The sequence below is a fragment of the Schistocerca cancellata genome, unplaced genomic scaffold, assembly GCF_023864275.1.
Source record: "Schistocerca cancellata isolate TAMUIC-IGC-003103 unplaced genomic scaffold, iqSchCanc2.1 HiC_scaffold_1147, whole genome shotgun sequence".
Taxonomy (NCBI): domain Eukaryota; kingdom Metazoa; phylum Arthropoda; class Insecta; order Orthoptera; family Acrididae; genus Schistocerca; species Schistocerca cancellata.
Genome location: NW_026047146.1, coordinates 1,151,383 through 1,171,345, shown reverse-complemented (window position 1 = coordinate 1,171,345; position 19,963 = coordinate 1,151,383). Strand labels below are relative to the sequence as shown.

Here is a 19,963-nt window from a genome sequence, read left to right as displayed (position 1 = left end):
TACGCTTGTCTCAATAAATTATTGTTCATGATCAGTGTCTTTAAAAACATGTTCGGCTACAGCTGATTTGTCGGTACATCCCAGTCGACAGTTCCTTTTGTGTCCGGTTTAGTGGGTATCGACACTTCTTATCTTTGTTCCAATATAACCTTCCCACAGCCACACGGAATTTTATACGCCTTAGGAGTTGCTAAGAGGTGTCGTGCATCTTTCGCCGATCTTAAACACTCACTAATCTTGGTCAGTAAAATTCTTCTGGGTTTGAGGTCGCATTGTCAACTATAAAATTCCGACGTTTCGGCGACTGTTGCAAGACCCCTTCCTCAGACACCTTGCAGTAGTCGCCGAAACGTCGGAATTTTATAGTTGACAATATGCCCTCAAACCCAGAAGAATTTTATTGACTGTGACAACGGCCACAGAAGCCTACGTTTACATGCACTAATCTTCTTTGTGGGTCTAAAGATTGTTTCAACTAGAAACTTGGCCAGAACTTTCCCAGTAGGGTCCGTAATATATATTAATAAATAAATGGAACAAAAACTTTTCCAGCTGACAGTTGTTCTTGCTGAATGTTGTCACACACTTTTCTTAACAGCCGTTTGCAAATGATTTAGATAATCTTGCGGATAAACTGGCGCACAGATTTTATTAGCTCTTTCGACCAGTGGTGTAATGACACTTCTCTTCTGCCTGGGATGATGGTTCAAATCCATGTGGAGGTAATGGCCGCTGTGTCTTTCTTGTCTGTACGTTTTATGCCATAGACTCCCATCTGCCCATTTAATTACTGATACGTCCAAAAAATTTAATTGTACATTTCTCTTTTTCTCTGTAGTAAATTGTATCTTTGGATTAATACTATTCAGATACACCAAGAAACTATACAATTCCTCTTTACCGCGATTCCGTATCACAAAAGTCTCATTCACATACCGATACCACTTTAAAGGCCTTTTACTGCCAGACTGCAGTGCCTGTTTAAAAAATTCTGTGAAAAGATTATCAACAGCTGGACTAAGAGGGCTGCCCGTAGCCATGCCTTCTGTTTGTTCGTGAAACTCATTATCATACTGGAAATAAGTCATGGACAGGCAATGTTGGGACCTGCTTGGCCTGGCAGACAGTCATTGACTCAACTCGGAAGTTGTTGCCCGCAGTTGGCAACAAATCTTTACGAAGTAGTAGTTTCACAGATTGACCACGGCCTCTCAGGCCGGACGTTTTAACTAATGAAGACGCTGACTGAAAGCCAACACATTATGATTAGTATGGGTGGAGCTTATACTCACCAACAGGAGTAAATTAATAAGTTCCCTTTACCTACGCTGTGACTTCGATGAAACAGTTGGTGAACAGTTCATAGAAAACTTGAGTGTCATTTCAAATAGGTATCCCACTTGTACAATTACAGTTAGTGGGAATTTCAGTCTACCATCGATATAGTGGCGAAAATAAATTTTTAATGTCAGTGGTAGGCATAAAACGTCGTCTGGAACCGTACTGAATGGCGTCTCTGAAAATTATTTTGAACAAAGAGTTCAGAAGCGCACTCAAAGTGTAAATGGTTGCGAAAACATACTTGACATCTTGATAACCCTGACCAAACTGGGAACATAGCAGGTACAGTGATTAGTGACCACAATGTTGTTGAGTCATGAAGAGTTCACAAGAGTGAATACTGTAACATCGAAACTCACCAAAATAAATGCAAAATTTTTGCCCCTGAAAAAGCAGATAAAAATTCACTTGATACAATCCGAAGAGACAGTTTCCAGTCGTTCAGATAATTCTTTCTAAACATAGTCCATATGCAGTTTAAATCAAAATAAGTAATAACTTAGAAATACGTGTCAAATAAATTAATAAGAGGTGGTAATGACACACAACAGGTCAGACTTTTGGTGCAGAAACAATACAAAACACATGCTAAATTTAAAAGAACGCAAAATCCACAAGTTTTACAGAAGCTCGAAATTTAGCGCAAACTTCTATGAGAGAGGCTTTTAATAGTTTCCAGAACGACACTCTGTCTCGAAATTGGTAGAAAACCCAAAGAAAGTCTGATTATATGTAAAGTATACAAATGAAGGTGCATTAACACCATCACTGCGTAATAAAAATGGTAAAGTTAGTGACCACAGTGCTACTAAAGCGAGTTAGTGAAAGCGAATTTCCTAAATTCCTTCACAGGAAAAGCAAAGTATTCCAGAATTCTAATAAGGAATAACTGCCAACATGAGTTAACTTTGAAGTAGGTATCGTAAATGTAGTGGAGCAGCTTAACACTTAAGAAAGGCAATGCCTCTGGTCCAGATTGTATACCATTCAGGTTCCTTTCAGAATATGCTGATACAATAGCTCCATACTGAGCAGTCATATACAGCTCTTCAACTGCAGAAAGATCGGTACCCAAAGACAGGAAAGTTGCACAAGTCACACTAGGACCCAAGTCGCTTTGCTATAGGATTTTGGAAAATATAATCTGTTTGAACATTATGAATTACCTTCAAGACATGATTCATTGACCAGTAGCCAACACATATTCGGAAAACATAATTCTTGTGAAACACAAGCTCTTTATTCTCACAAAGTAATGACAGATATGGACAGACGACATTACATTGATTCCATAATTTTCGATTTTCAGAAGACTTTTGACTCAATTCCTCACAAGTGACATCCAATTACATTGTGTGCCTGTGGAGCATCATCCTAGTTGTGTGAACTGATTCATGATTTTGTACCAGGAAGGTCACAGTTCGTAATAACTGAGAATGTCATCGAAGTAATATCTGACGTTTCCCAAGTAAGTGTTGCAGGACCTCTCTTGTCACTGATCTACATACACGATTTAGGAGACAATCTGAGCAGCTCTCTTCGATTGTTTGCATATTATGCTGTCATTTACCTTATTGTAAAGTCATCAGATGATCAAAACGAATTATGAAGTGATAGACAGGATACCTGTATGATGTGAAAAATAACAGTTGACTGTAAATGATGAAAGTATGAAGTCAACCACATGAGTACTGAAACGAATGTGCTAAATGTCGTTCACACGATAAATCATACAAACCTAAAATCTGTGAACTCAACTAAATACGTAGGAATTACACTTATGAATAAATTACATCATAACATTCATGTAGATAATGCTCTGGAGAAAGCAAACAAAAGACCGATTTCCAGGCAGACCACTTTGAAAACGTAACAGGTCTGGTAAAGAAACGGCTTACACTATGCTTATCTGCCCTCTTGTGGAGTATTGCTGTGTGGTGTGGGACATCAAAGAAATTCAAAATAGGACAGCTCGTTTTGTGTTATCGTGAAATGGGGGTGTGAGTGCTATAGATATGCTACATGAACTGGGGTGATGGTAATTAAAACAAAGGCGTTTTTCACTATGGGAAGACTTTTCGTGAAATTTCAAATACGAATTTTGTCATCAGTGTGATAATATTTTATTGGTGCCCATTACGTAGGGAGAAATTGTCATAGTAAAGTACGAAGTATCAGAGCTCACATGGAAAGTTGTAAGTGTTCGTTTTCCCAGCACACAGTGAGAGTGGAATGGTAGAGAAGTAGATTAAAAACGAGGGTTCCATGACCCTCTGTCAGGCCCTTTGTTGTGAGTTGCAGAGTAATCATGTAGATATAGATTACTAGGCATCATCGTCATCTTACATATGTCTATGCTTGTGGGCTTAGGACGTTTAGGTGCAGTGGCTGATAATTGTCTCAGAGCCAGTTGCTCTTCACATATTTACCAACAATATTCCCATTACATTTTCTGGAATACCACAGCAACAGCAGAAAGATGCTTCAATATCTTCATCAGCACTCCCATTACAGCGTGCCACGGACAAGAAATATATTAACTGAATAGAGCAAATCAAATGCTTAGCAGTGCAATTTCTTTTTTGTTTCTAATACATAGTCGACGTTATCATCAGTCATTATCAACATGCAAATGCTGAGAGAGTGCTGTGCATAGATATTTTAAAAAAGAAAGTACAACCTGCTAATGATACAGTAGTAACAAAACATAATAAGAGTTGCAGCTACATCAGTTCTTAAATGTTCCTTGTGTGGACAGGCATTTTAAACAATTCAAACAATGCAACACTTCATACATATTAGTTGTAGTAACGTGATATAACATAATGGGCCCAGAGATGTGATGAACACAGGACAGTGTGCGCTTTTATAAGTTGCTGGAGCACTGGCCATGGGCGTGGAGGTGATTATGGCTGGATGCTTATGCTGATACCAGTGAAATATCACATGCATCTCAACTGTAGTGGAATTTTCGTGCTGTAAATGCAGAGCAGAGGGCAATTGGAATATTAGCTGCTACATGTGCAATTAGCAGAAGCACATGGAGGAGGCAGCTGGGTCCTCTCATCCCTTTCCTTCCAAACTCCCCTTACATATCTCCATTCCATCCTGTGCGCCTCGTGCCCTAGCTCATAACTGTCTTCTTGTCCTCTCTCTCTCCCCCTCCCTCCCTCCCTCCCCCCCATCCCTCCCTCCCTCCCTCCTGTCTCTCTCTCTCTCTCTCTCTCTCTCTCTCTCTCTCTCTCTCTCTCTCTCCCCCTCCCCACTGTCTCCCTCCCTCCCTCCCTTCCACTCTCTCTGCCTGTCGCCCCCAGGCCAGTCTGTCGCCGCCCCCAGGCCAGTCTGTCGCCCCCCCCCCCCTGAGGCCAGTCTGTCCTCCCCCCCCAGGGTAGTCTGTCCCCACTATTCCCCCACCTGTGTCCCCACCTCCCAAATTTCAATTGCGGCAAACCTAACCAAAAGGAAGCAGCAACCAAGCCCGCATTTGTGACATTCGTTATAGATGCTATTTTAGCAGGTCATATGCCAGTTTTCTCAGCTTTTATCTTCCCTCCATGTTTTGAATGCCAACAAGCACCCTTTGACTTATTTTGGCTTGGTCCATGTCCCTAAGCTCATACCTTCGCCACAGGGTCATTTCCACCACAGGTGCTTTCTGAGTAGCATAATAAGCAGTGGTTACCAGACAGACAATGTCATATGGTAATGCTTTGCTTAATTCAAGCTGCTGCTGACATGGCTTTGCAGATTTTTTGACACTCACTACCCATCATTCACTTGTGTCCATTGGACAGAAGCATATGCTTGCTAAGAGAGCAAACATTTTCATTTATTAGTATTGCAGTTTTTATTTCTGAGTTAAGATGACTTGGTTCCAAAACACACAGAACCAGCAGACAGTGTTATATACATGTTAAAAGAATTTCTTCATGACCTTTAAGACAAAGCGAAAAGGGACAAAATCTTATCAGCTCTGCACACTTCAACAACATAGGTATCTGGTAATCATTGAGAATATTTGCAGAAGTGCAGTCAATGGAAACCTGAATCCAGGAAATGGATTTGGAAGATCTCTAGAAAGATGTCCTTCATTGTAGTATATTGAAATTTCAGGACCGTGGCGAGTTTCCTACAAGGCAAAATGTAGGTGTGGTTTTAAATTGTAAGATAGCTTTCACAGGGGGTGACCTATCAAGTGGAAGAATTCGGAAACCTTTGGCATACACATACAATGATGAAAGATGCACTCCGATGGAGGATCTGATACTGTAGTAAATATTGCTATTTCTTGTAGAAAAATTCACAGCATCACGGAAAGAAATAATCGTTTCCGTAATATTTATTTCGATCAGATGTGGCTCAAACAAAATAGTGCAATGAACAACATGCAACAAGCTTCAAAAAGCAATGATGGGTTGAAAGTACTGTACTTGAGATGAAGCACCTACTGTCTGTCAAGCAGATCTATGAAAAATTTAGAAACTAAGAAAAATGTTGCTTAGAGCAACATGCAGACGCATGTGCCTGTGAGCTTAAACTAAATGGCACTTTTATAATTGTAGCTGTGTGTAGGTCTCCATTCAGAAATTTTCAACGGTTTCTGAAATACTTTGATCCTTTATTGAGCCATCTGGCGCTCAGAGAGAAGCAATTATTGTTCGTTGGGGTTGTCAATGTAGATTATCTGAAAGAATGTGATAGAAAGGGGAACCTTGAAGTATTACTTGGATCTTTCAATTTGACATCAGTTAGTTATTTTGCTGCATGGGTAGTGCAGGAAAGCAGCACTCAGAGAGAGATTTTATAGATTGAATATAAATTTTATCAAATAAATACTTTTCCCTTGGAGAAGGGTCCTTATGATCATGATGCACAGCTAGTTATTCTATATGACATAGTTCCATGCAAGTAGTTCAAAGCAGTACTCCAAAACAGAGCATTCTATTTAACAATTGCAAAGCTAGCAACAGAATGGGATGAGATCTACAAGGAACCTGATGCTAATTTCAAATGTAATGCGAAAATAATTTCCCTAAGGAAACATCAAAATGTAATCTTAAGAAACAATCTAAAAAGCTGTGCCTTATTAAAGAGATAAAAATATGTTGTATACAGAAAATCGAAATTTATTTTACAGCCAGAAGGAGTAATTGTCCAGAAAGAGCCAAACATCACAAAAACTGTTGCACTGTATTAAGAAAAGGTATTAAAAAGTCAAGAAGTGTGTGCATTATGTCTTGAATTAGCACCTCTGACAATAAAATTAAAACGATTTGGGACAGTCGAAACAGGACAGTCGAAATAACAGGAAGAGTGTATTCCTATCAAACTCGATGAAAAGTTTAACAAAAAACAGAAGTAAGAAGTAATTTCAATAATCATGTTGTAAATGTTGTAGAGAAAATAGGATCCAGTCGTTCATTAGGAAATAACAGTTTGTACAGGGAAGAAGCAATACCTATGCAATTTGATAAAATTGAAATTCAACCCACCTCTAACTGAAATTAGGAAAATAATAAATTCACTCAAAGTAAAAAGCTTTCATGGAATTCATAGCACTTCCAACAGAGTACTAAAATCCTGTTGTAGGAAGGACATGCATGACCGGTTTAATTAATAATTATGTAAGTGGAAGAATGCAGAAGGTTGAAATTAACAGTAGAGATAGTGTGCAAAAGGCAGCAGTATTCTAAATGAAGAGGTGTCAAGAATGGTGTTCCACAGTCTTCAGTTCTATTCCTCATATTTTTCATAATGCATGTTAATGACTTGGCACTCCACATTCATGAAAATGCAAAGCTAGTTCTCTTTCTGATAGTACAGTAATCACACCCAAGAAACAATAATTAGCTGAGGAAATTGTGAATTGTGTCTTTCAGGGAATTAAGTGGTTGCCTGCAGATAGTCTCACAATAAATTCTGAGTAAACAGTATATACTGTACTGTGCAGTAAATGGCATAATACCATTGATAAATGTACATTTTGAACAGAAATCTGTTGCTAAGCAGGATATTCGATATTTCTGGGAGTGTGTATTGATGAGAAATTAATTTGGAGAAGCACATCAATCAGTTGATGAAACATTTCAGTTCAACATCTTACACTATTAGGGTTATAGCAAATTTTGGTGACAAACATATCTGTAAATTAACTCATCATTAAGAGAAAAAGTATTCATTGCACAAAAGCGTATAATCAGAATAATAGCTGGAGAACACACAAGATCACCTCGTAGACACTTATTTAAGAAACTGGAAATATCCACAGTACATTCACAGTACGTACATTCACTTACAGAATATGTTATTAATGACAAATCACAGTTCAAAAGTAACAGCAAAGTGCAGTGGGCTAAATCTGACTTTGGCACAGATAGAGATGAATTGTGCTGCTGCAAAATTGTTTGATCATTTACCAGGTACCATTAACAGTCTGACAGATAGCTAACAAGCATCTAAAAACAAATCAAGAATTTATGAATGACAACATTGTCTACTCAGTAGATGAATTTTTAAATATGAAATAGTAATTGTTAAAAACAATTCATTGTGTAAAGAAATGTAGACTGAAACTCACAAGTTCCACATTGCAAAATGTCATATTCATGATATGTGGAACACGTATTGATGTAATGTAGTGTAATATGACACCAGGCAAGGACTGTACACTACTTAGACATTTAGAGTATATGGTTCTAAAGTATGTGTACATGGATGATGTACACTCTCCAGTAAAGAAATCCACCAAAAGCGGAAAGCTTCAATCAGTAGTCCCTTAATTTTTCTTTTTACTACAAATTGTTTACATGAAAGAACGAGAAGTGAAAGAGAGAGGGTTACTGGGGGGGAAAGGATGATAAACATTCACAGTGATTTCAACTTTCTATGAATTATGACAAAGGAAATAATAACCTCACTCTTAACTTGGGCAGAAAACCACACCAAGACACGTAATTGAATTGCTCAGTCAAAAGACAGGTTGCAGTGACGGATATGCATCCCAGTGCCCAATCTGTCACCTAGCAAACATACAAGGTTAAAATTATTGAACTATATAATAAATGGTAAATCAGTTACCAACTACAGCGTTGACACACTTTATTCAACATGTAAACTTAACTACAGAAATCCGGATTTAGGGCATGACATGTTCGACATGCCTGCCATCATTGTTGATGATGTGGCACAGTCAAATAGCAAAATTCTGCAATACTCACTGAAGTGTAGGAACATCAATGTCGTCGATGACCACCGGAGTGTCAGTTTTCAGCTCAACAATGGTTTTGGGGTTACTGCTGTACATCTTGTCTTTAATATAGCCACACAAAAAGAACTCGGACCTGCTCAGATCCAGTAATTTTTTTATTACTTTATTTTTCAGTTTAATTTCTGTAATTCTGATGGCTAAGAACTGATCCACTAATAAAATATTTTAGTTTAGCCCGCCACTGCAGAATAATACTGTAGCAATAAAACATAAACGAGGGAACATCAGCGAAATAAATCTTTTGTTGCAAAGAAAATGCGCCATTCAAAACAACAAAACGAGTGCACATACAGGCATCTGCCGACAGCAATGTTAAAAATTCTACAATATTTTGTAACAACAAACTGCTTTCAGTATGTCTCATTCCTGGACTCATTTTGATGAGTAACGTCACAACTGGTTACAATTCTAACAGGACGCGGTGAAATATCGCGAATGTTGGTTTCAGAGGTGTTCCTTTCAAAGTAAATTTCCTTTTATGCAAGATGATGATGCGTGTCAGAATGTGTGATGAATTTCTTAAATCATGGAGCATTATATTTTCCTTCAAGACTTAACGCTTAGGACCAGTCATGTGTAAAAATTTTGGGCCCATAAGACCAGCCATTTATGCCATAATTTAAAATGTTGGCGGCACACTAGCGTATCATATATCTTGAAAAGATAAGACACACATAAAATGACCTAGTTTCGGGTTTAGTCTTTCATAATTATTATAGTCCTTTCATTGATTACAGATTAAGCAGTAATACTGGCAGAAAGTATAGTTTCCTTTCAAAAACAAGAGCGACGACGCAAGTTCTCGATTTCACATGTAACTGGCTTCACTATGGGAAAAGTCAAAGTGCTCTACAGAACATGTATTCAGCCACGTAACCCACGAAGTGTCCAGTGCACATTAGTGAAATTTATAATAAATATAGAAATTTAAATCTGCTAGAATTGAAGCATATGCTCTTAGAGTCCAGCCTAATCACACTCTCGGAAAAACAACAAAAGCTTTTCGAAAGTCAATATTATATATGTAGTTGTACTGATGTATATTAATTTAAACCATTAACTTCTTCCGTTTGTTTGTTTGCATGGCTTAACATTCATGTTGTCATTGGCTGACTACATCGTTTCCTATGCACTGAATATTTGCTGTCATCTATGGTGAGATCATGTGACATGAGCTATGCTTTGCTGACAAAAGCACGTCACAATCTTGATTTCAGTGCTTTGGAAGCTACTGTGATGTAATTGGAGGATTTCGTGTTCGTACTTTCGTGATACGAAAGTTTGTAGTGTACATGTTTCCATGCATCGAAGATATTTCAAAAATGCTTTGATTTTGCTAAGTTGAGATTCCTAAACTGCCACAAAGTTCTACACAGGTTTATAAATCCATAACCATTCAAAGGAGGTTTACAGCTCCTAGGGAAATGATACCATCTTTTGACATGGGAAAATGTACTTCCTACCCAGTAAAACGTTTTTCACCCTAGAAAACGCGTTTCTAACTGGTAAATCCAGGCAATTTTTTCTTGTCCAAGTATACACCCTAGTTAAGAATGTTTAAGCCTTCCATATGAAATGAGGTGGCTATTGACAAGAAACGCCATGCACTGGTGGTACAGTTGTTTTATCAGAACAGTGGCACTGCGTTGGAGGAATATTACTGAAATAAATGGCTGAGAAGAGGCCCCATGTCAATAAATGTGTTGAACACAATCAAGATATTTGAAGAAATAGGTGAATTGAGTCTTGCAGCAGATTCCAATATCAGTTGGTGAAGTTGCTTTTAGCTACAGCTGACCATAAAGCAGATGCCTCAAATTCTGTAGTAAGTGCTATAGTGGTCATAGGATCTCTCTCTCTCTCTCTCTCTCTCTCTCTCTCTCTCTCTCTCTCTCTCTATCTATCTCACACACACACACACACACACACACACACATCTCTACAAGGCTCAGAATGTGCTGCTGTAGAAGCCCCAAGATGGGCTACAACACTGTGACTTTGCTTTCATTTTTGGCATGCATGGTAATGAGTGACTGTTGGCTGGGGAATATTCTTTGGATGGACAAGGCATATTTTACTCTGCATGTGGCTGTGAATGCACAGAACTGTCACATATGGGGTTGTCCTCCCAAATCTTGTGCTGGAACACCCACTGCAATCAGCTTATGTGACAGTGTGGTGTGATTTCACAAGCCCCTTCATTCTCAGTCTGTGTTCTTTGCAGATAATATCATGTCATGCAGCTCTTAGGTGTACAGTGACATCTGAACTTTATAAGGATTTTGTTATGTTACGTGATTCCAGCATTTCAAGAACACAACAGTGTCTGCGACATTATTTTGATGTGAGATGGGGTAGCATGATATGTCAGTTGTTGAATGAATGATTGGTTTCATGAAACCTTCGTTATCATCCGCATTATATCTAGGTAGTTGAAAGATATGTGGCCTTCGAGATCCCCTGACCTAAATTCATGCAACATGTGGATGTTGGGATATATGAAAGATTTATTGCGGATGTATCCAGATATACGTGATCAGAAGGATATCATATGATGACAGCCAATTTTATTACACTGGATATGCTGTAGGCAACTGTTAAACATGTCATGTCATGGATCAGCATGTTGCAGAGTCAGTAGACCATTTTGAACATGTAACATCTGATCATATCCTAATAAACGTTATTAGAACAACCATTATCATTGGTCAGATCGTTTCTCCTCTTTTCCTGCACTGATACCTCATTTTCACTGCTTATAGCGCCATATTTTCACATGGTGGCGGAAAGTGAAAAATTATTTTTCAGCATACTTGGTGAGGACATCAGTTAATCAACAGCCTACAATGTTACAGCATCCTGCAAAGTGTAGAGCCCACAGCACTGTCAGTTTAATTATAATCACTTGAAATGCCTTGTGTTGACATCTTGTCATGAAAACATGGTGCTGCTCCGACAATTTTTTTCCTCAGTAGATTCATAATAAAGTTGCTATGATGTCTTGCAAATATACTACATGATTGATACTCAGCAGGGATTTTTATCAACAGCTTGTGTTTATTGTTGTTATTACAGTGTAATAACTATGGTGCCTGCTGTCACTGTCTTTTACAATATGCAGAGTGTTCCACGTCTCTCTAACCATTCAAACTAGCCTGAACAGACGTATTATTCTCCAAGAGTTCTGTCTGCAGCTTGTGGTCTAGTAGCATTGCTGCTTCTAGATCATGGGGTTCCGGGATTGATTCCTTGTTGGGTTGGTGACTTTCTCTGCCTGGTGACCAAGTGTTTGCATTGTTTTCATTTCATCATCATCATCATCATCATCATCATCATCTGTGACTGGCTACATTTGACTGTGTAAGAAAATAGAGTGTGTAAAACTTTGGACTTTTTACAGGTACTGATGACTGTGCAGTTGAGTGCTCCACAAACCAATCATCATCATCATCATCCATGAGTTCTGAGAGTAAGAGAACCGTACTTCAACGTATATTTCGGATAAATGATTATGTTCTGGTTGACAGTAATATTCATCGAGATTACACAATGGAAATTGGTGATACAAATTCAGAAGAGGGTCTGGGTGGTGGTGGTGGTGGTGATGGAAATGATTATGATAACAAAGGACATAGTCATGTCAACATGATTCCTGCTTTTATGGTAGGGGAAACTCTTTCAAATGGACAAATGCACAACCTAAGCAATGTTTGCGCTAGACAATATAACATTGCTTTGCAGATTCCTGCCCTGTGACTTAGTGGTGAAGCGTTGGGTCGAACTTGAGACATTGAACAAGAAATCAGGTGTACTTTTCGCTCAAGGTGTTTTACATGAGATTCAACAGTGATGAAACAGAATGTTGATAATATTAAAATGTTCAAAAGAACATACCTTCTCGGCATCATGATGATTTTGAGATAAAAGCTTTAATAGGCTTGCTTGTATTCACAGCCATCTCCAAGTTTGGCATCAAATGCATTGACAATCTTTCCTTAATAATTGAAACTAGATGTAATATATTCACAGTAATGTAAGGAATCACCTGCCAGTGTAGCCGAGACCACACTAATGCACTGCTTCCTGGATTCAGGTCGGTGTGCTGAACCCAGATCGAATCTGCCTGTCAGATTAACTATGAAGGGCTGGTGTGCTGGCCATCCTGGATGTTGTTTTTGGCAGTTCTCCACATCCCACTAGGTGAATACTGGGCTGGTCCCCACATTCCACATCAGTTAGACAGGTTACAAAAATTTGCAGACATTCACACTTTCCCGTGGATTACACAGGACACAGACAGTTGCAGTGCACTAATTCTGTCCTGGGGGTTGGGGAGGGGGGAGTCTTTGGGAGTGGCGACCACATCGTAATACTAGCCTATATATGCAATGGCACTTTGCAACCAGTTTCTGCAGAAAGACCGAATAAAGACAGCAAAGTCCTATTAGTCCCCCGACTTGACTAGTTGTTGGATAGAGGGGTACCTGCTGGATAGACAGAATTTAGTAAAGGGTTTTTGTTCATAATGACAGCTCTTTGGTTTGAGAATCGAGACAACGAAGAAATAAAGTGGAGCTAAGAGCTATACTCACAAAATTTTTAACATATGTAGTGTAAACCATTATCAGTGTTACTGACCAGGCTGTAGTATGTTCATAAAATATATGTGCACTTCAGTCAACACTGCATGAATAGTTTATGATTATACCTGCCACAAAAATTGTTATGCAGTAAAGATTAGACAAGTACGCAGTACCTACACAATGCTTACATGGAGGTCTCAAAATAATTAATACATAATTAACATCGAAATTTATTTATTGTTAAACATTCCAACAGATTCTCTTTCTTATACTGGTTTGTTTACGGTTGACTGGCATAGCATAAAATTTTAATTGGAAGTTTTATTTCTAGTACTTTGAGACACAGAAAGGTATTTCTTTGAAATCTTACTTGCATATTTTTTCGATTTCTTTCTTTATTATTAATATTCAGTTACTTCACTTTCCTATGTTGTATCTAATTGAGTTAAAAAGAAATTACAATATTTAGTGATTCAGTTGTCAACTTGTAGAATCTGACACACGCCGTGATAGAAGTTACGTTATAAAATCGTGTGGTCCCAATTACGAGTTTAGAAACACTCGAAATTTACCAGAACAAGGTCAAACAAAAGTATATACCCAACACAATGCAAAAAGTCAAAAGTTACAGTCAGAACAAAAGAAAATACTGGAGCATACACACCTTCAGTAGTTCGTAATATTTCATTTCCAACATGCTGCACATACTGCAGACCTGAAAGGCATCACAGTTCTGATCTGTGGGAAAGGGTTATCTGCAGGTGGAATAATGGGACCCAGATACTACGGGGTATCTTATGCATCAACTGTTATAACTGCCACTCAATATGTGCCAGCAGTGTCTAATGGGTGATCAAGTGGCCATTTATGTGTGTGTCCTTCAGTCAATGGTGTTCTGCAATGGCAGGTGACCAGATGTTGGGAAGACGTAAAAATTTTCAAAAATGTACTGGAAAATTTACAACCATTTCCATCCTTTCAGACGGTATTTCCATTTGTGCAAAGCTTCATATAAATTGTAGTGCCAAAAACAGTCTTCGATTAAAACCATCTTCAAGTGTGCCATTCACATTCATTTATCAGTTTGCAAATTTTTTTTCCCTTGATTGCTGTGACATTGATTCTTGTTCATGAACAGTCTTTATCCACCTAATTAACATCCATACTAGATACCTAATCAAAATATTGAAGCTTGCACTAGTTCTTGACTCATTGGGAATCAAACAAAAAAATCTCTTTACTAGGTGAAATAAATTTATCATTTCCACAGGTGATACTGCAAAACAAAGAAAAGGCAGTTACAGAGCTAAGATAGTGGAAAAGGAACAATTAAAAATTATTTCTCTTAATTGAATCTGAAATGCCTTGAACTTACGAATATTGAATGATAACATGTAACTGATACATTTTTTGATACATTTAATAAATTGGTGTAGACCATTAACTTGTAGCACTGTATTTTAAAAAGATTGTAACACGTGAAATTATTTTAATTCTGATCTCAAATTTCAAATCAAGTTGTCAGTTACTCAGATTAATCGTAATTGAATTTGTTCTGGTTATTTTCGTTTTAAACCACTTTTACCTTATCAGTTCTTTCCTTCTGGTGGAACTTCATAACTTTAAATCACTAGTTACTAAATATGTAATTTCATATGCACTTTTGTGACCTCTGGCCTATAGTACTGTATTTATGGACACTCAAATATTGTTTCTTTGTTGTATATATATCATTATGTAACATTCTGCTCCTCACTCTTCAGATTGACTCAGAGTGCTGGTGGGAGGTGTGAAGTATCATGTGAAGAAACATGTCACCATACACAGGATGAGTTTGTGATAGACATGGAGAAGTCAACACACGAGTTTCGTACCTATACAGAAGATGTGACTGTTGATAAGGAATGCTCAGTTGCCACCAGATATGACTGTAGTACGAGGGAAAGGGAATTTCATGTATATAGCTGTAATTCCTGCCAACAGAGCTTTCCTTCAAAATACAGACTCATAATGCATGTGTTTATGCACATGGATGGCACACAACCACCTTTGTATGTTTGTAAGTGGTGTGGTGAGGTATTTCACAGTAATGTTAGTTTGAAAAAACATTTAAGAATGAGTGAGAATTATCATGTCTTAATTGCTGGCAACCATGAAAAATATGGCTATATTGATGAGCATCAAAGCAGTATCTTCTTGGATTGTTTGCCAGACATTTCTGCTACACAACACAATGAGCAGTCTTCATGTAAGGAAACTTGGAAAGCTTCAAAGAAGTCCTCTAATGACATGTTTAACACACACATGACAAATGATGCAGAGAAAACAGTTGATTATGGAAATTTATCGACAGCTGTTAATTTCAGTGCCCAGGCTGATCTAATTACTGCAAACAGAACCGACAAATATGGTAATTGTGGCAACTTGTTTGGTAGGTCACATCATCTCAAGAGAGAGAAAGTAATTCACATCGGAAAGAAATCCCACAAATGTGAGATTCGTGGGGAATCGTTTGCTCAGTCAAGTCATGTCAATACACAAACATTAATTCACACTGTAAAGAAACCTCATAATTGTGAGATTTGTGGAAGGTGTTTATCTTCGTCTAACAATCTCAAGAGACATGAATTAATTCACGCTGAAAAGAAACCTCACAAATGTGAGATTTGCGGGAAATCTTTTGTTAGGTCAGACGATCTCAAGAGACATGGATTAATTCACACTGGAAAGAAACCTCAAAAATGTGAGCAGTGTGGGAAATCTTTTGCTCGGGCAGGCAATCTCAAGTTACACTTATTAATTCACACTGGACAGAAACCTCACAAATGTGAGTTTTGTGGGAAATCTTTTACTGTGTTATGCTATCTCAAGAAACACACATTAATTCACACTGGAAAGAAACCACACAAATGCGACATTTGTGGGAAATCATTTGCTAGATCAGGCGATCTCAAGATACATGGATTAATTCACACTGGAAAGAAACCTCACCAATGTGAGATTTGTGGGAAATCTTTTGTTAGGTCAGGCGATCTCAAGATACATGGATTAATTCACAGTGGAAAGAAACCTCACAAATGTGAGATGTGTGGGAAATATTTTGCTCAGGCAGGCAATCTCAAGTTACATTTATTAATTCACACTGGACAGAAACCTCACAAATGTGAGTTTTGTGGGAGATGTTTTACTTTGTCCCACCAGCTCAAGACACATGAATTAATTCACACTGGAAAGAAACCTAACAAATGTGAGATTTGTGGGAAATCTTTTGCTGGAGTAGGCGGTCTCAAAAGACACACATTAATTCACACTGGGGAAAAACCCCACAAATGTGAGATTTGTGTGAAATCTTTTAGTAGGTTATGCCATCTCAAGGCACACTATGTAATTCACACTGGAAATAAACCTCACAAATGTGAGACTTGTGGGAAATCTTTTAATAGGGCACGCAATCTCAAGACACATAGGTTAATTCACACTGGAAAGAAACCTCACAAATGTGAGATGTGTGGGAAATCTTTTGCTCAGGCAGGCAATCTTAAGTTACATTTATTAATTCACACTGGACAGAAACCTCACAAATGTGAGTTTTGTGGGAGATGTTTTACTTTGTCCCACCAGCTCAAGACACATGAATTAATTCACACTGGAAAGAAACCTAACAAATGTGAGATTTGTGGGAAATCTTTTGCTGGAGTAGGCGGTCTCAAAAGACACACATTAATTCACACTGAGGAAAAACCCCACAAATGTGAGATTTGTGTGAAATCTTTTAGTATGTTATGCCATCTCAAGGCACAAAATGTAATTCACACTGGAAATAAACCTCACAAATGTGAGACTTGTGGGAAATCTTTTAATAGGGCACGCAATCTCAAGACACATGAATTAATTCACACTGGAAAGAAACCTCACAAATGTGAGATGTGTGGGAAATCTTTTGCTCAGGCAGGCAGTCTCAAGAAACATTTATTAATTCACACTGGAAAGAAACCTCACAAATGTGAGATGTGTGGGAAATCTTTTACTCAGGCAGGCAGTCTCAAGACACATGCATTAGAACACATTGGAAGGGGACATCACAAATGTGGTATCTGTGCCAAAAGTTTCACTTTATTGGGTACTCCCAAGACACATGCATTACCTCACATAAGAAATAAAATACAAGTAAGTGTTTGTTTACGCAAATAGGTTTTCCTGGTTTGTGCCCTCAAGGCCTGTAAAATAATGGATGTAACAGGGGGACAATAAATTGTAATGCCTGTGAAATAACATTAAAATGTGTTAGAAAAAAAAGTGTGCAATGATACGTACTATAGAGTGGCAACAGATAATGTGTCAATATAAAAGTCCATATCAGCAGATCGAGATGTCAAGAAATTCTATTAGTAAATACTCCTGAAACATGAATCAAATATGTTTTTGTCATTAACACTACAGCTTTTCCCAGTCAATATTGAGACAAAAAGATTGTGAATTGTGATAAATCCTTACCTTCTTCAGTAATCATAAGTACCATGCAATATTCAGTAGAAGGCCAAGAAAATGTGATGACTTCCTGCTTGTTATACGAAATGTAGTACTTGTAGCTCTGCATTTTAGAAATAGCGAGAGCAAGAATGTATTTATAGCATTTCTTTCACTCAGGCTAGTAAACTCATCACTGGAGAAACATAATTATGGCAATTATTTTACTCAGGTATGTTTTCTCAAGTCATTTGGTATATATATTATTAATAGTGTGTGCATTTATGTTCTGTTGTTACTAATTCTGCATTAGTAAACTTAACAAGAAATATAGCAACCTGCTTACTAGCATGTTTGTCCACATTTGGAACACAATACATCGACAGTTCTACATGAAATGGACTTGACACATTGTTTTCATGTCTCTGGATGTATATTGCACCAGTTGTATTCCACACATTCAAATCCGCAAAATGGTGTGGTCGAGACATCAGTGTTAGTTACCATGCTACTCAGGCCACTGTGGAGTCGTTCTGCACATGACATGGACAGTTATCCTGCTGAAAGCTGCCTTCACTATGGGAGAGCACATCAGTCATGAAAGAATCCTTGTAGTTCCAATAAAGATGACATAGTCTGCAACTGTCATGTTGCCTTAAATTATTACCAGATGTCCCAAAGCAGCCCATATCATAATGGGCCTCCCATCTGGTGCCATTCACCTAGTTGACTGTTATGCACCAAAGCTCCTAATTATTTGTTCACCATGTAATACTGTGTAAGTTATACACAAAATGAAATTGGAAAACAAACATTAGGTGTTACAGATTGATTCCATGTATTTGTATACACAAGAACAACACATGGGAGAGCTGCGGGCATGAGTACTAAATGCCTTGTGTTATATTCAAAGATGTTTCCATTCTAAATATTTTTCTTAATTTGTGTAAATAAACATGACGTTTTAGGAAATCTGTACTTATGCTTCATTTTTAATTTCAGAACGATTGTTTTTATTTTTGATTCCCTACCTATTTGTTATTGGTAAAAGTGCTTTAGTATGTCCCATCATCCGCGTAACAACTGGTGATAATTACAATTAAGTGATTGGCACTGTTCTGTTTTGCTACAAAAAATGGCTCTGAGCACTATGGGACGCAACATCTTAGGTCATAAGTCCCCTAGAACTTAGAACTACTTAAACCTAACTAACCTAAGGACATCACACACACCCATGCCCGAGGCAGGATTCGAACCTGCGACCGTAGCAGTCCCGCGGTTCCGGACTGCAGCGCCAGAACCGCTAGACCACCGCGGCCGGCTGTTTTGCTACACTTTAGCTATGAGACTTTGTAGTGATGTGATTTCATTTACTCCATCTTTCTCATGATACCATGGACCTTGCCTTTGGTGGGGAGGCTTGCATGCCTCACCGATACAGATAGCTGTACCATAGGTGTAACCACAACAGAGACGTATCTGTTAAGAGGCCAGACAAACGTGTGGTTCCTGAAGAGGAGCAGCAGCCTTTTCAGTAGTTGCAGGGGCCACAGTCTAGATGATTGACTGATCTGGCCTTGTAACACTAACCAAAATGGTCTTGCTGTGCTGGTACTGGGAATGGCTGAAAACAAGGAGAAGCTTCAGCCATAATTTTCCCAGGGGCATTCAGCTTTACTGTATGGTTAAATGATGATGACGTCCTCTTCAGTGAAATATTCCGGAGGTAAAATAGTCCTGTAGTTGTATCTCCAGTCAGGGACTACTCGAGAGGATGTCGTTATCAGGAGAAAGAAAACTGGCATTCTACAGGTCGGTGCATGGAATGTCAGATCCCTTAATCGGGCAGGTAGGTTAGAAAATTTAAAAAGGGAAATGGATAGGTTAAAGTTAGATATAGTGGGAATTAGTGAAGGTTATTGGCAGGAGGAACAAGACTTATGGTCAGGTGACTACTGGGTTATAAATACAAAATCAAATAGAGGTAATGCAGGAGTAGGTTTAATAATGAATAAAAAATAGGAATGCGGGTAAGCTACTACAAATAGCATAGTGAACACATTATTGTGGCCAAGATAGACACAAACACCATGCCTACTAGAGTAGTACAGGTTTATATGCCAACTAGCTCTGCAGATGACGAAGAAGTTGATGAAATGTATGATGAGGTAAAAGAAATTATTCAGGTAGTGAAGGGAGGCAAAAATTTAATAGTCATGGGTGACTGGAATTCGAGAGTAGGAAAAGGAATAGAAGGAAACGTAGTACTTGAATATGAATTGGAGGTAAGAAATGAAAGAGGAAG

At 38.2% G+C, this 19,963-nt stretch overlaps 1 protein-coding gene across 5 annotated transcripts in view; it reads left to right on the top strand.

The window, feature by feature from the left end:
• Positions 1-18,555, top strand: part of LOC126159803 (zinc finger protein 729-like) — a 119,180-nt gene extending 100,625 nt beyond the window's left edge. For 2 of the 5 annotated variants that reach the window (XM_049916591.1, XM_049916592.1), the window contains exon 6: positions 14,955-18,554. In XM_049916591.1, coding sequence (XP_049772548.1) covers positions 14,955-17,382 — 2,428 coding nt within the window. In that variant the 3' untranslated portion in view covers positions 17,383-18,554. Of the gene's footprint in view, positions 1-12,008; positions 12,469-14,954 lie in introns of those variants that run through there. The other 3 variants (XM_049916593.1, XM_049916597.1, XM_049916595.1) reach the window with 3 other exon arrangements.
• Positions 18,556-19,963: the final 1,408 nt, after the last annotated feature.